Source organism: Martes martes (genome assembly GCF_963455335.1).
Source record: "Martes martes genome assembly, chromosome: 16".
Lineage (NCBI taxonomy): Eukaryota > Metazoa > Chordata > Mammalia > Carnivora > Mustelidae > Martes > Martes martes.
The window spans coordinates 59163004-59179076 of NC_137904.1; the positions used below are offsets into that span (position 1 = coordinate 59163004).

A 16073-nucleotide genomic window follows, 5' to 3' on the forward strand; every position below is an offset into this window, starting at 1 on the left:
GGGCTGAGACAGGTGAGCCGGCCTCCGAGCTGGGCCTTGAAAAGGGAATAGAATTTTCGTCAGTAGAGATGGGGGAAGGACGTGCCGGTTGGAGAGAACAGTATGAATAAGGAAAACCGAAGAAAAGGCTGGGGTGGAGGAGCCGAGCCATCTGAATGGTGGATTCGTGCCAGGGGATCGTGGGAGGTGACTCTGGAAAGGGAGACAGAAGCTCAATGTGGAGACTCAAATCCAAGTTCAAGAGTTTAGATTTTAAGAAATGTAGGTGACAGGGTGGGGCGCCTGGGTGGCTCTGTCGGTTGAGTGTCCAAGTCTTGGTTTGGACAAGATGTTGACTCAGGTCAAGATCTCAGGGTCCTGCCCTCAGTGGGGAGCCCCCCCCCCCGGCCCAGCTCATGCACACACGCTCTCTTAAAATCTTTAAAAAAAAAAAAAAATGTCAGTGACAGAGCTGCTGAGGTTCTCTAGTGGGAAGGATACCACGTGTCAGGTGCTGTCGCACGCTGTGGGGTTTTAGAGGCAGGAAAAGAGTGAGTTGGAACTGAAAATAGGTTTTTGCAATCCTCTGGGTACAGGAAGCGCCCGGCCCAGCCTAACTGTAGCAGAAGACAAGGCGTGTACGGATTTCTTAGGATGTTCTCTATGATTTTGATCTAGTTCACGCGTTCAGCAAATACTGCTTTGTGATGCTCTGAAGGGCGGATAATTAGCCACAGTAGTAGGTACACCATGTGAGCAGGGCCCTCATTCATGTAAGTGTAAACAAGGGACAAAAGTCATTGATAAATGACTAATGAGTCCCCTCAAGAGACTCAGAGCCTAGGAGCAGGAGAAGCTCGAGGCAAGGCGGTGCCACATGGGCCTGCTTATCCGTTAATTCAACAAACAGCGAAAGCCAGGCACTGGGCGACGTCCCAGGGACTCAGCGGTGAACAAGAAAGTCCTTTCTTCCAGAGAATTTACATTTGATCAGGTGATGATAAAAAGCCGAGAAGAAAAGTGGGATTCCTGTTACGGTAAAACGTAAATATCAGGTCTAAATAGGTTCTGGGAGGGGCGCCTGGGTGGCTCAGTGGGTTAAAGCCTCTGCCTTCGGCTCGGGTCATGATCCCAGGGTCCTGGGATCGAGCCCCGCATCGGGCTCTCTGCTCGGCGGGGAGCCTGCTTCCTCCCCTCTCTCTCTCTCTGCCTGCCTCTCTGCCTACTTGTGATCTATGTCTGTCAAATAAAGAAATAAAATCTTTAAAAAAATAAATAAATAAATAAATAAATAAATAGGTTCTGGGAACCAGAGAAGCAACTAGTTCCAGCTTGAGGGTCAGAGCAGATAAACGAAACGTGGTCAGGGTTCTCGGCATAGGTGGGAGAGAGGGGAGGGGCCGGGCATGGAGCAAGGTGAGGGCTTAAAATGTGACCGGACATTGAGACTCTACCCCTGCAGAGGCTGTCGGGGAGATTAATCTGTGAATGAACAAGGAGAGTGCGGGGAGGTGAGAGCACAGGCGGGCGGACTGACCCCTGGAGGCGGCAGGGACCCATCTGGAACTTGGGCAGTGGCAGCAAGAATGGAGAGCCAGCAGCAGGTGCAGAAGGATGATGGAGACAGGAAATGGGCCCAGGTAGAGCGGGAGCAGGTGCGTGTGCGCCATGCGTGGTGCTGCGTGGAGACCGGGAAGGCACAAAGGGAACAGCCTTGGGAGGATGGTGGGATGCGGATGGTTTTGCCTGTGAGGAGCTGACCCGTGGGGCCTGAGGAGGAGTGGAGGCCCGGGGCTGGGAGTGAGGCCGCAGTTGGAGGCTGCAAGATGGAGGACACGAGCGGAGTCTTGGGAGTGGGGAGCAGCGGCTGAGGACAAGGCAGAGCAGAACCTGGGGGCTTGCTGGGTGCGATGGTGGCAGTGGGAAAACCGGAAAAGGCATCCCCGTGGGCTGACCCTGGAGCAAAGCGATGGACCTCAGAGGACTTCAGAAGACGTTAGTGGCACGTGAAGGGACCGGGAAAGGCATTCGGGACACATAGGAAGGGATGAAAGGGAAAGAGAAGCAACAGCTTGAGGGACGGGATAGAGCACAGGAGTAGGACCCACCCTTTAAAAATGCTGGGTGCTGGGCACCTGGGTGGCTCAGTGGGTTAAAGCCTTTGCCTTCGGCTCAGGTCATGATCCCAGGGTCCTGGGATCGAGCCCTGAATCGGGCTCTCTGCTCGGCAGGGAGCCTGCTTCCTTCTCTCTCTCTCTGCCTGCCTCTCTGCCTACTTGTAATCTCTGCCTGTCAAATAAATAAGTAAAATCTTTTAAAAAAATAAAAATGCTGGGTGCTGGGGTGCCTGGCTGGCTGCGCGGGTAGAGCATGCGACTCTAGATCTCAGCGTCCTCACTTCAAGCCCCATTTTGGTGGTGGAGCCTACTGATCATGAAAGCAATAACCTCTAAAAGGCGGTGGACAAAGGAATGAGTGACCCCTGTAGGTGGCAAGGCCCCTGGTGAAAATGATTGCATTTAGTAGCTCAAAGCAAGGCCAAAGTGCTTTACGGTGAATATTTAGTTGGAGGAGGTGGTGACTGAGGGGGAGGAGACTTCTGGGATGCAGGAAGTGCCGTGCTCTCATCCACCTTGCCACACGGATGTCACACCTTAAGGAACAAATTGGTTAACTTAAAGAGCTCCCTCAAGGCCAGGGACTGGAGTCAGGTGGCTCCAGACTCCTGCGCCTTGCTGAGGTTAGGCAGGAAGGAGATGGGTTTCTGCAGACTCTCCACATGCCGGAGAGAGAAAAACAAAGAAGAATGTGTCCAAGTTGCCTGGGCCCTGGATGCCTGGAGATGGGGGAGGCCAATTCTCGAGGCAAGCGCACGGGGAATAACGGCCGCTTTCTGCTGAAGCTTCTGCTGGAACATCTTTCAGAAACGCACGGATGTTAACAGTGGAGTCTAAACACGTGTCACATTTAAAAATGAACTCAGTCCTTATTTGTATTACTCTTTGTAAACAGTTTCAAAGGAACAAAACATTAGGCTGAAGTATCTATTTGGCTTTATATATATTTGTTTTATCGATGATGTATACTTGTGATTGGAAAGGTTTGTCCTGGTCGTGCACTGCCGGGCGATGGGGAAGACCCTCAGTGCTTGGGTTCCAGTTTTCGTGATGGACGCTATTCTGTTCTCGTGCACTTCCTGCACTACTTTTTCCTAACGTTCCTGGACTTTCTGTCAGCTCTGCACCGGGGGACACAAGGGCTGGGTGGGGCGTCAGGCTTGCGCGCCCGGCCCGGGGGTGTCTGGCAGCCCCCGCCCCGCCCCTGCGGGCCGAGACTAGGGGGCCGGATGGCGCCTTCCGGACTCGCAGGCCCCAGTGGCCTAATGGATAAGGCACTGGCCTCCTAAGCCAGGGATTGTGGGTTCGAGTCCCACCTGGGGTAAAAGCGCCTTTTTGGCTCTCTCCTAAACCGCACCAAAAAGTCGAGAGAAGACCGCCCCGCAACTTTTGTACAGCCCACAGGCCGAGACTACGCAGCCGGACTCCTCCCGGAGGCTTAAAGGTATAGCGGGCCCCGAAGGGGCGCGGTGACACCAGGCCTGGAGAGGGGAATACGGGCCGCACTGACCCCAAGACTCGGGCAAAGCCGAGGCCGTGGTAAACTGCGCGGCAGGAGCGGGCGGGCCGGGACCCGAGGTCCGGCGTCAGGGCCCAGGTACGTGGAGCCCCCGCGACCCGGGTCGTCATCGCGGAAGTGAGGGTACACAGAGGTCCGCGCGTTCCCGACACCAAAAGTTGCCGCGGGGAGAACCACCCGCACCACCCCAGGTGGGACTCGAACCCACAATCCCTGGCTTAGGAGGCCAGTGCCTTATCCATTAGGCCACTGGGGCGCGACAACACGAGGCTCCCACGTGGTCCGTGGTAACGCGCAGCCGCACGCTCGCGGCCCTCCCGTGGTGCCGCCACGCCGGCGGCCGGACCGCGCGCCCGGAAACCGGAGCGGGCTCCTGAAGCTGCCCGAAAAGCTAGAGTCCGAGGCGAGGCGACGAGTTCGTGCCCCACGGGGACCACAGGGCGCTGGCGGCGCGCAGGTGCACGGAGAGGAGCGGGCTTCCCGGAAGACGAGTGCCGAGCGGCCTCGGGGGAGGGGACGAGGAGGGAGGCAGAACGACCCCGTAGACGAGGCCGAGCGGGGCTGCTGTGGCTCGCGTCACCGAAGGGCATGCGCCCCTCACCCAAAATGAAACCGACCACGAAGGGACTCGAACCCTCAATCTTCTGATCCGAAGTCAGACGCCTTATCCGTTAGGCCACGCGGCCGCGACGCCCAGGGGCTCGCAGTGTGCAGGCCAGGTGCAGCCCCCTCGCTGGTGGCGGCGCGGGCGGGAGAGGACCGCGCGCGCCGGGCCCCAGGGTGCGTCACAGGTGTACCAGGGCCAGAGCCAGGGTGCAGTCCCTGTGGCAGCGTCAGTGCCAATGTAGCCGGAGGTCGCTAAATAGGTATCCTGGAACAGGCGGTTACGTAGGAGACCGCGTGGCCTAATGGATAAGGCGTCTGACTTCGGATCAGAAGATTGAGGGTTCGAGTCCCTTCGTGGTCGATACGTTTTAATCTTGAAGAGATGCTATCACAACCTTTACCGCAACTGGATTCGAGGCTCTACCCTTGTTTTAGACACAGTCGGGCCTCCGTACCCCTTCCTTACTGCAGCCCCCCTCACCTCAGGCTGACCGTGAGGACGCCCGTCCAATCGACTTTTGCATCTAAGAACGTCCGGGGCTGACGTCATTACGCAGCCACACGGTGTCACAATTCAAGAGGCATGTGATCGGGCGCCGCTTGCGTGAAGCCCCAGTGGCCTAATGGATAAGGCACTGGCCTCCTAAGCCAGGGATTGTGGGTTCGAGTCCCATCTGGGGTGAGGTAGTTTACGTGCGTAGATCCTTTTTCATATCAAGGTAGAAACAAATACGAGCGGGGAAATCTTCTCTTCTTCAAAGCGTGTGTCCGTGTGTGTTTGTGTAAATCTTCCTTTCTTCAAAGCATGTGCATGCGTGTGTGTGTGTGGGTTTTTTGTTGTCTTTTTTTTTAGTGTGTGGATGCGTGTGTGGGGGTTTTTGTTTTTTGTGGGGTTTTTTTGGTCTCTCTTTTTTTTTTTTTTAGTGTACGGATGCCTCGGTTGCCGGTAATTTGCCTTTTCTTTTTGATCAAGCCCGACTGCACTTTGGAAGATAAACCCATGTGAGGACAAACGCGGCCCCACTGCTTGTTGCCCCAGCCGGTGTCCAAACACACCTCGCTAAAGTGCTGCGAAAGCTGCACGTCCCCGCACGAGAGAAGCGCGCGTGTTCTCGGTGCGTCCGTCACCGTGAAGTTAAAAGCGGCGGCCCGGCAGCCCCCTGCCCCTCAGCCTCGCGGCGGGCTCTGGCCCGTAGACCCGGCCGCCACCGCCCACGGCCTCCGCTAAGACGAGGAGGCGTGCACGGAAGCTCGTGTGTGCACGCGCAGCCGACGGGGACACGCCAGCGCCAGCCTCTGGGGTCCGCCCAGGCCCGCAGGAAAAAGGTGGCTCAGGAGTGTTTCTAAACGGACTGTCGGAGAGGGACGTGTATGATTTCCGTACTTTCCTATGTACATAATCCTTTAGTAAGAGGCTCAATTTAAAATATATATATATTATTTTGGCCAGATATTTTTTTCTTTTTTCTTCTTTTTTCCACTTTGGAGCACACAGCTCCAGAGAACCTGTGGTGGGCTTTCCAAGTGGAACATCTCACATCGCGGGCACTTCAGGGTATCATGTCTACGGGTGGGCGGGAGTGGGTAGGCAGCACGTTCATCAGATTTCCCTAAGACTACCCAAAAAAGTTTAAAAACCACTGTGTCCTTGTACAAACAAAAACCAAACTAGAGGTAGACAATCCTCTCCCTTCTCCAGCATCATCCAGAATTCTTCCTGCTCTCTCTACTCAAAATCACGTTTTATGGATGTTATTTTAAATCATCTCTGACTCCCACACCCTGGCGCAGGCGTGTGGCATCACGGCCCTAGCCCGTGTCACTGGAGTCGCTGCCTCTCCTCTGGGTTTCGGGCTTCAGATCTCCTAAAACCATCCTCCAGGCCCTGACTCCACACGGTGGTTACACTCCAGTGAGAGAGAAGACGGTCAACAAGTAAACTGGTGAATAGGATGATTTCAAACTAGAGAGGGCCATGGGGAGGTATGAGCTGAGTACCCGGAGGCCTCTCTCGGGTCAACAGCAACAGCATCCTTGGCAACCCTGTCACCCGCAGGACTTCTTTAATGTCTTGATACGCTACCTACCTCATAGGGTTGTTGTGAGCTGTAAATGAAATGATTTTGTCAAGTGAGTAGAACAATGCCTGGAACACAGCAGTGCTCTCTAAGTCATGACTGTCGTATTTACTAACAGACTAGTCTGCCCCATTATTCAAGGTTTATATGTGATATTCTAGTTAGAAGTGAATCCCTCAAGGCTCAAATTTCTCTGACTTTGCCTTTCATTCATTATGAATTCATAAGATTCTTCTGAATGCCAAGCACAGTGCTAAACCCTCGGGAATATAAATGACCAAGGTATAATGCTGGCACTCGACAAAGAATCTTCTAGAACCCTCTAGATCTTTCTAATCCTCTAGGATTGATCATGTTACTTCTATCCTCCAAGCATTCTGTAATTACTTGATTTCTCACTTTAACTCATGAAAATGAGTGTTTCCAAGTGCCTGCATTTTTGTATTGTGTTACTCTAATTTATATGTTGGTTATTAATTTTTTAAAAAAGATTTTATTTATTTATTTGATAGACAGAGATCACAAGTAGGTAGAGAGACAGGCAGATAGAGAGGGGGAAGCAGGCTCCCTGCTGAGCAGAGAGCCCAATGCGGGACTCGATCTCAGGACCCTGGAATCATGACCTGAGCCAAAGGCAGAAGCTTTAATCCACTGAGCAACCAAGGCGCCCCTTAATTGTTGTTTTTTAGATTTTATTTTTATTTGTCAGAGAGAGAACACAAGCAGGGGGAACAGCAGGCAGAGGAAGAAGCAGGTTCCCAGCTAAGCAAGGAGCCCGATTTAGGACTCAATTCCAGGACCCCTGGATCATGACCTAAGCCAAAGGCAGATACCCAACTGACTGAGCTACCCAGGCATCCCTTAATTGTTGGTTTTATGTAGTATTTGCTCTGGAGTCAGATGTGTACCATAGTGGTTTTTTATTTTCTTTTTAATTTGAAGCTTTCTTTATAGTCTAATGCTTTCAGTTCCTAGTTACTCTGTTTGCAGGACACAGAATTTAGTATATAAGTTATTAAGTGAGCCTTTTATTATAGTTTGATATAGTCTCATTTTGCAAATGCCAAAAATAGATGTTAAAATCTTTACAACTGTTCTGTTTCCAGCAGTTTTAAACTTTTTTGGTTTTACATATTTTAACATTTTTTTAGCATGTCAAGGTTCCAATCATTTTTAATCCCTTTATTAAGAATTACATTTGACCCATTTCATGTTTTTGTCTTAAATTCTACCTTGCTAGATGGTAATATAACTCATAGTTGCCCATCCTTTAGAAATGTGCATTGCAAAAATTTTCCAACATACACAAAAAGAGAATAGTGAATGAGCCAACCTAGATTTGTTATCAGGATTTTTTCACATTTGCTCCAATAATCCATTTATCTTTTCATTTTTCTGAAGTATTTTAAAAGGAATTCCAGATATCACATCATTTCACCCCAGGAGACATTCGCATACTTCAATATTAATCTATTTACCTTTTTTTTTTTTAAGATTTTATTTATTTATTTCTGAGAGAAAGAGAGAGAGAGAGAGAGAGAACGCACGCACAAGCAGGCAGAGTCAGAGAGAGAAGCAGGCTCCCTGCCGAGCAAGGAGCCCAATTCGGGACTCGATTCCAGGACCCTGGGATTATGACCTGAGCCAAAAGCAGCAGCTTAACCGACTGAGCCACCCAGGTGCCCCTCTATCTTTTTACAGTTGATGGGTGCAAACCAGTATCCAAGTAAGGTCACACACAAGATTTGGATGTTGGGTCTCTTCAGCATCTTTTAACCTAAGGCTGTCCCTGCCTTCCGTCTTACATCACCCCACACCACTGACTTGTTGAAAAACAAAGGTCAAATGTCCCATATTTTGGATTTATCTTTACTTTATGGTGTCATTTAACTTGTTCCTCTATCCCAGCTATTTCCTCGAAATTAGAAGTTAGTCTTGATGCCTCCGTTAAAGTCAAATTCAACTTTTTGGCAAAAACAAAACAACACAACTTTCAAATGGTGCTGTGTACTTCATACCATGTATCAGAAGGTACAGCCGATAGGCCTGGCATCAGGAGTTGAGAACCTGGTCACAGTCAAGTTCTTCACCAACTTTTCATATTATGGTTTCATCCTCTGAGAAGCTTGGCCTAAAAAACTATTTCATTAGGAATTACAAAATAGTGACTTCTGATGCTACCCTTTTTTCCACATTTATTGGCTGGAATACTTTGTAAAGAACTTTCATGAATTATGTCTGCTAGTTTATCCTGAAACAGTTGTTTAAAAAGGCAAGGTATATGCACAATATTTTTTCCGTCAGTGCCAGTTTTTCCAATGAACTGGAACCCTTGATATATCTTTTTTTTTTTTTTAAAGGATGGACAGCTTGTGGTTGGATTTTGGGTTGACCCAGTATGAAAATTTGCCTAATAGGGGTCTTCCCTGATTCATCTTTATCCTAAATGTTTGGTTCTGTATTTATACTTCTGTATTTACGCTACCTTGTGGATTTCTACCTTTACCTTTTGCTATATAGGATATACTCTTGGGGCGCCTGGGTGGCTCAGTTAAATGTCTGCCTTTGGCTCAGATCATGATCCCAGGGTCCTGGGATCCAGCCCCACATCTGGCTCCCAAGCTCTTTCTCTCCCAAATAAATCTTAAAAAAATAAATAAATAAAAAGTACTTTTTTCTCTAGTGATTTGAAAAGCATAATCCCATTTTACTAGTGATTATTTTTTTAAGATTTTAAGTTATCTCTACATCCAACACAGGGCATGAACTCACAACCCCAAGATCAAGAATCACACACACCACTAACTGAGCCAGCCAGGCACCAGACTAGCGATCATTCTCCATGTAAAATTAATGCATGCTCAATGCAAAAATTTCAAACAGCCCAGGAGAGTACACAGTTTAAAAGTGCCCCAATCCTACCCAAATGCCTTGGATGGAGAGCATGTTCAGTCATCCACTAGTCTCTCTTCCGGTATGTCTTCCAAAGGGTCTCCCTCCAATGCTAGGGAATCCTGCTACAAAACTCCCTGGGGACCGATGTTGGGTCCTCCCTTGAACAAGTTCTAACCCCACTCCAAAAGCAAACTGAGCGGCTTTTTCTTAGATTCCCCATGTTTTACATTCGGAATCCTTAGATCTTTAGTAGGATGGCTCACTGCCAGCTCAGTGACTCACAGCAGAGAGAGGGAATGTCAGGCTCATTTCTGTTTTGCGCACCGAAGGCCTTCTGGCACACACACTGCTGTAACTAGAGCAGCTCAAGGAGGAACACACCTTGCCCCTCAACCACACTTTACCTTCAACACAGTACCTGCCCCTATAATCAGGGGTGATGGGGCCCAGGCTCCCCTCTGCTTATGTCCTTTAAGACCACACGGCTTTCTAGGCGCCAGCGGCCATTGTCACTCTCCTCTAGTCCATCTGCCACCTTTGGTAGCAATGTCAAAGGACTGCTGGTCAGTGCATGCTGCCCTTCCTCTTCCAAGTTTTTCCTACAGGATGTAAGCCTTGTTAGGTCAGATGCCTCTGCTAGAACACTTGCTCACCTAGAACCTTCCCAGGTTATCTCATTATAATCATTCTCATTATAATCCTGAGGTTTGTGAATGAGAAAAGGCAAGTCCTAAGGCAGCGAACAAGTGGTCTAAAACTAGCAATTCAATGCTCAGAGAGAGTCAAGTGGCAGGCAGACCAGGTCCTCTGACTTGAAGGGCAATAGAATGCCTTCTACCGCCTCACCTTATTGGTTTAAGATTTTTACTTGTTTATTTGACAGAGATCACAAGTAAGCAGAGAGGCAGGCAGGGAGAGAGAGGAAGCAGGCTCCCCACTGAGCAGAGAGCCCGATGCGGGGCTCGATCCCAGGACCCTGAGATCATGACCTGAGCCGAAGGCAGAGGCTTAACCCACTGAGCCACCCAGGCGCCCCTAATGTCTTTTTTTTTTTTTTTTTTTTGAGTCATCTCTACACCCAATGTGGGGCTCAAACTCGTGACCCCGAGATACAAAGTCACATGCTGTCTACCCACTGGGCCAGGTGGGTGCCTGCACCTCACCTCACCTTATACCCCCTGTATTTGTTGCCACTGCTCTGGAGTCCTGCTAGCCAGGATCAACAGCAGGAATTTCGTTTTTTTCCTTTTAAAGATTTTATTTATTTATTTGACAGACAGCAATCACAAACAAGTAGGCAGAGAGGAAGGCAGAGAGAGGGAGAAAAGCAGGCTTCCTGCTGAGCAGAGAGCCCAATGTGGGACTCGATCCCAGGACCCTGGAATCATGACCTGAGCCGAAGGCAGCAGCTTAATCCACTGAGCCACCCAGGCGCCGCGAGCAGGAATTTCTTAAATGAAATGATGGAATTGAAGTAATTTTCCGTGTTCAAATACAAAGCTGTAACCGTTTTAAGTCTGTGACAAAATTTCATTTTACATATTTTTGCTGAGGAACTGAAGCACAGAAAAGGAGATCCCTGCTTGCTACTTGCCCTGCTGTCGCATCTGCAATTTGGGCCATCTGTCCCTGTGACTGACTTATGGACAAGTACAAGGGAGCACTGCTTAGGAACCAGTAAGGTTTGAAAGCAAAGAGGAAGTTCAAGGGAATCAGATGATTCCTCTTAACATATTCCAGTGAAATGCACTGTCATTAGCCCTACTGCGATTTGTTAAGATTTCAGCAGCCCGGGGCGCCTGGGTGGCTCAGTCTTTAAGAGTCTGCCTTCCGCTCAGGTCATGATCCCAGGGTCCTGGTATCAAGCCCCACTTCTAGCTCCTTGCTCAGCAGGGAGCCTGCTTCTCCCTCTCCTACTCCCCCTGCTTGTGTTCCCTCTCTCGCTGTGTCTCTGTCAAATAAATAAAATCGTTGGGGGACAAAAAAAAAAAAAAAGATTTCAGTAGCCCTGGGGGCTACCTGGCTCCTACACACCCTAACCATTAGGAACTAGACCAACCCACAGCTGCAGGCTCAGCTTTCCATCTTAACAAAAAGTCCACCTGCAGTGGTGGCGTCTCCGAGTCGTAATTATCTCAGCTGCAAAGGAGCAGACACACAGCACCGTATCCATTATTTTTAATGTCCAGCGTTTATAATAGGAGGGCCAGAGCTCTCTCCCCACCTCAAGTTTATAAGTTTTCGATTGGCTTGTGAGGCCAATAGGGATACTTCTTCTTGTCTAATTTGGTTTCTGGGAAGGCTTCATTCAGGTCCTCAATGGTCATCTGATCAAACGGGATTATGTTCCTTAGCTTCTCCAGCTGGAAAGAGGGCGATTGTGTTAAGGTAAACGGGGCCACAGAGATGCAAAAAAGAAGCCAAGGTAGGTTACTGCCACTAGGTGACAGATGTGTGGCCATGAGGGAGAGAAAGGCCAAGGCTGATCCTTACCTGTTTTTCATATTCCACAATCCTGGCCTTTGAGACAGACAAAAACTCAGCACAACTTTTCACCTTAAAGAGAAGAGAGACATTCTGTTTTGAAACCAAGTTGTAGTGTCCTGACCCTGAGGCTCCCAAAACAGAAGTCCCAGAGCCCACCTTGCTTTCCCACTCTGTATGGAGAACTCCTGGTTGCCCTGATGCCTGGGGAGTCCTTGCTTTGTGAGGCAAACGACAGCTTTTCCTGAATTCACAAAGAGCCCCCTAAAGGAGAACTAGCTAATGATAGCAGGACCAGGGTTCGTCATTCCTCAGCAAGTTACTTGTCTAGACAACCTATGAAATGCCTGTGTTTCACAGGGGCCGGTTAGTGAATGTCAGGACAAGCTGCCTGACCACCTAGCCAGACCTCCCTTTGGTGGAGCCACCTGGCTTCCCACATTTGGCTTTCAGACTTTCAAGCAAATGGTTAGGTCTCTGAATACTACCTTGGATAATTTCCCTACCCAATTCTAACTCCTTAATTGTTTTTAACAGCATCATTGAAGTGTAAGTGGCCTACAATAAGATGCAAATACTGAAAAAATGCTACTGGAGAAGTTCTGATATATGTATCCACCTGTGAAACCATCACCACCATCAAGACAATGAACGAATTTATCAGCCCCCTGCCTCCCATTCCCAGGCAACTACTCAAGCACTGCCGTCATAGATTACTTGTATTTTCTAGTTTTATTTTACTGCTCCTCTTAATTCCCTCTACCTTAACCTAACTTCTAGGAAATACAGAACCATTAGGAAATACAATTTTAGAATAAATAAGAGTCTCAACTACTTACATCTTCTTTTTCTTCAGCGTCCACCTGAACAGTGTATTTATCCTCTGGCAGAGGAATCTTCAGGGCATTGAACTGCAAACACAGGGACAGTTGTTATTAATATACCTGGGAGTCCAAAGAAAGGGCTCCAAGACCCCCATCCTTACAGATAAAAACACACTCTCCATCCCGAGAGGAAACCAGTATGCATCGGAAGTGCTGCAGTGGAAAGAGTATTAGCCTGAGAACAGGAGCTAAAGGTTCTTAGTCCTGTCACTAACTGGACAATTCTTTATTACCATGAATTTCAGTTTCTTCATCTGAAAAGGACAGGCGGAATAGAGGACCTAAAAAATGGCCTCCGAGAAACTTGTAGTTCTGAAGAAACTGATTTCTCTTTCAAATGAAACCCTAATGGACTAATTGGCAGAAGTAACGTTTATATAATGGTGTCCGAAGATGGGTCTCCTTAGAAGACTGCTTGGCCCTACGGCCCCAGCACAGAGCACTATACCAGGCAGAGTAGGCCTTGAAAAGCCATCTGTCCAATGAATAAATAAATTGTGGATGCTGAGGTTTAACATGTACATGTCAGAGGAGGCTAGGTAGATGAGAAATTTAGCCAAAAGACACAGTAAAAAGTGAGAAGAGAAAGGAAGGAAACAGTGAAAGGGTAGAAAAGATGTCAGAGAGACAGGTGAGGGGCTAAAAAAATAACTGAGGAAGTGTTGGAATGGAAACACTTAAATCCACAGCCCTCTGCCTCCCTGATTAATAACATACTAGACTGTTTCTTTGGATAAGAAACTTGCTAGGTGAAGACCCTGAATTCTCTGCACGTATTTACCATATATCTACACCCATCTTTCCCGAACTTCCTTTGGGCTCGGACTGCTAACAGCACCCTTGTTTCCATGCTGTCATCCTGCATCTCTAACTAGCTACTGTTCTGCTCCGCACTCGCAAGCCACACTATGAGACCAGTGCTTTAGCTGCCTGAGTCTCACCTTCTTCTCAAAGTCATCTACCAAGCCAGCCTTCGCCACATTGGCCTTGTAGTAAGCCCAGTCGATAGCAGGGGGTTTCTCAGGGAGAGTAGCCAACCTGCTCACATGGAAAAGCAGAAGTTAAAATTGGTCTATGAGCAACAGAAAATTCACACAGTACGTTCCTTATTCCTATGGCCTAGAGTCATCATCATAGTTTTCTCTAGGAGGGAGATCTTAAGAATGCCAAAAAACTACTTTCATTTGGAAACATGCATGCTTTAAAAAAAAAAAAATTGATTTATTTATTTTACAGAGAGCGTCTTCCAGTAGGGAGAGGAGCAGAGGGAGAGAATCTCAAGCAGACTCCCTGTTGAGCACGGACCTGACCTGGAACTCATGAAATCATGACCTAAGCCAAAACCAAGAGTCGGAAGCTTGACTGACTGAGCCACCCAGGCACCCCTATGTGTGGATTTCCATGTAGCAGAAGAACATCAGAAATTGGTATATAATTCCAAATCACTGTTTTGCTTCCACATTTAGTAGCAATTTAAGCAGGCCCCTCTTAGAATGGTACTGACTTGGAGGTAAGAGTCTCATTCCAAGATTTCAGGGAGTTAGCAATGGCCTTCTGGTTTCGGGGTATGATCTCCCCAAAAGCTACCCAGTCAATGGTTTTTAGAGCAAGTTTTCGCCCAGCCATCTTGAGATCCTGGAAAATAAAACAGGTCAGATCAAAACAGGGCTTTTACAGAGAATCCTTTAAAAGGCACCTTAGAAACATGCAAACCTTTAAGAAATAGATCAGCATCCTGAGAGCTTGAGGAGTACCTTTATCAACTAAAGGAATCAGGATTACTAAAAAAGGATAGTTTAGCTTTTCAAATTCAAGGGATGCAACAACCTGGCATATAGCTACATCATTTCCTCCAAGATTGTCCCTCTCTATTCCCCAACTCCTACTCATCTTTAAAAAGCCCAGTTTTCTAGTGTCTGCTCTTCATGTACCTTTGGAAATATTGCTAAATTAATACACACTGCATAAAAGCGATCATTTAAATACATTTCCATTCCGACTGCATGCGTTTTATTCAGATGCTCCAGGGCACAGAACTTAATACATACACGCATTTCAACAAAGCTTAAATAGAGCAGATCCTAGGCCAGAATTTCCTCACCTCAAAAATGGGGATAATACCAGCCCTGCTTACCCTCAGAAGGCTGTTAAAAGACCAGTGAAATTGTGCACATCAATCTGCCCTAGTCTTAGCAAGCTGAAGGAGCTCTCTACTCACTCCCTATCTGTCCGGTAATACCTGCACCTTCCCGTTCAGATCTGACTATCCCCTGCAGCACTAGCACGTACCCTATGTATTCTAGTAATACCCTTAACAGAGGTTTTCAATATATATTTGAATGTGAGAGAAGGTGCCAAGTGGTTACAGCCATTTTTTTTAAACTAAGAAAATGGGAAAATAGTCAAACTACATTCAAGACCCGTGCCAGACATCAGGAGAAAGACTGAAATGCCAAAGGCCTTTCTTTGCAAACTATGGGGTGGGTCACAGGGGAGGTGCAAGAATCCCCAGGATCTTAAAAGAACTGGTCCAACACCTGCCTCTTGCTTTCCTTCCCTCTCAGCAATAGCTTGTTTCCAGGAGTGGAGGTGATGGGCAGGTGACTTTTACTTTAAGTAATCTCAACACCCAGCGTGGGTTTCAAACTTGCAACCCAGAGATCAAGAGTCCCATGTTCCACCGACTGAGCCAGCCAGGCACCCCCGCAGGTGACTTTTAAAGACACCAAAGAAATAAACGCCCTTACAGAGACTTTCCCAAGCACCAGTGCAGGGAGGCTTCCTAAATGATGGGATTTTTGTCCTTTGTATGTTGCTCAATCCCCAGCGCACAGGAGGGGCTCGGTGAGTATCTGTGGGAAGGATACACGAACCCTGCGCTTGAGAAGCTCTGAGCGCTCCACACGCTCCAACGCTGGAACCCTCAGGATGAGACTGAGTGTCCCTCACTAAACAAGTTAACACTATCTCGGGGTAACATTTCCGCAGCCCCCACACCGGACTGCCGAAGTCGGCCGCGCTGGGGGCGGACCGAACGAGACGAGGCGTGGGGAAGCACCCCGGTCAGAGGCGGCGGGGGTCACAGCCCGGCGACCTCGCGCGGGGGAGGGGAGAGGAAGGGAGCGCCGAGCAGAGCGGCGGCGGCAGAAGCTACACCAGCAGGCCAACCACAAGGCCCGGCCTCCTCGTCAGGGGTGCGACAAGGGTCGCCACGAGATCTGGAGGGGGCAAAACAGGGCAATCCGCCGGCATCGGGCCCTGCGTCCCCAAACCCCACTCACCTTCACCGACCCCGGCTGCCCAGAGTCCACGGCAGCAAGGAACGGAACTGGATCACCGGAAAGCCTCTCTGAGCCAACCCCAAAGCCGAAGGGGCGGGCCTTGCTTCGCAGGGCAGCCCGTAGAAATGGAGGCTGGTTCCGGAAGTCCCGCCTCCGAGGGCGGGTGCAGCGCCTCCCCCTCACGGGTCCCCGGGCGCTGGTTGGGGGCGCTCCCGTCCCTCTCCCCCGGC

General features: G+C 49.0%; 1 protein-coding gene across 1 annotated transcript; it reads right to left on the reverse strand.

The window, feature by feature from the left end:
* Nucleotides 1–11356: 11356 nt before the first annotated feature.
* Nucleotides 11357–15932, reverse strand: ATP5PD (ATP synthase peripheral stalk subunit d). Its single transcript, XM_080825829.1, has 6 exons — nt 15844–15932; nt 14067–14197; nt 13504–13600; nt 12518–12589; nt 11688–11750; nt 11357–11557 (listed from the first exon to the last, which is right to left on the reverse strand). The coding sequence occupies exons 2-6, from the start codon at nt 14186–14188 to the stop codon at nt 11426–11428; spliced, it is 486 nt and encodes a 161-aa protein (XP_080681955.1). The 5' UTR covers nt 14189–14197; nt 15844–15932; the 3' UTR covers nt 11357–11425.
* Nucleotides 15933–16073: the final 141 nt, after the last annotated feature.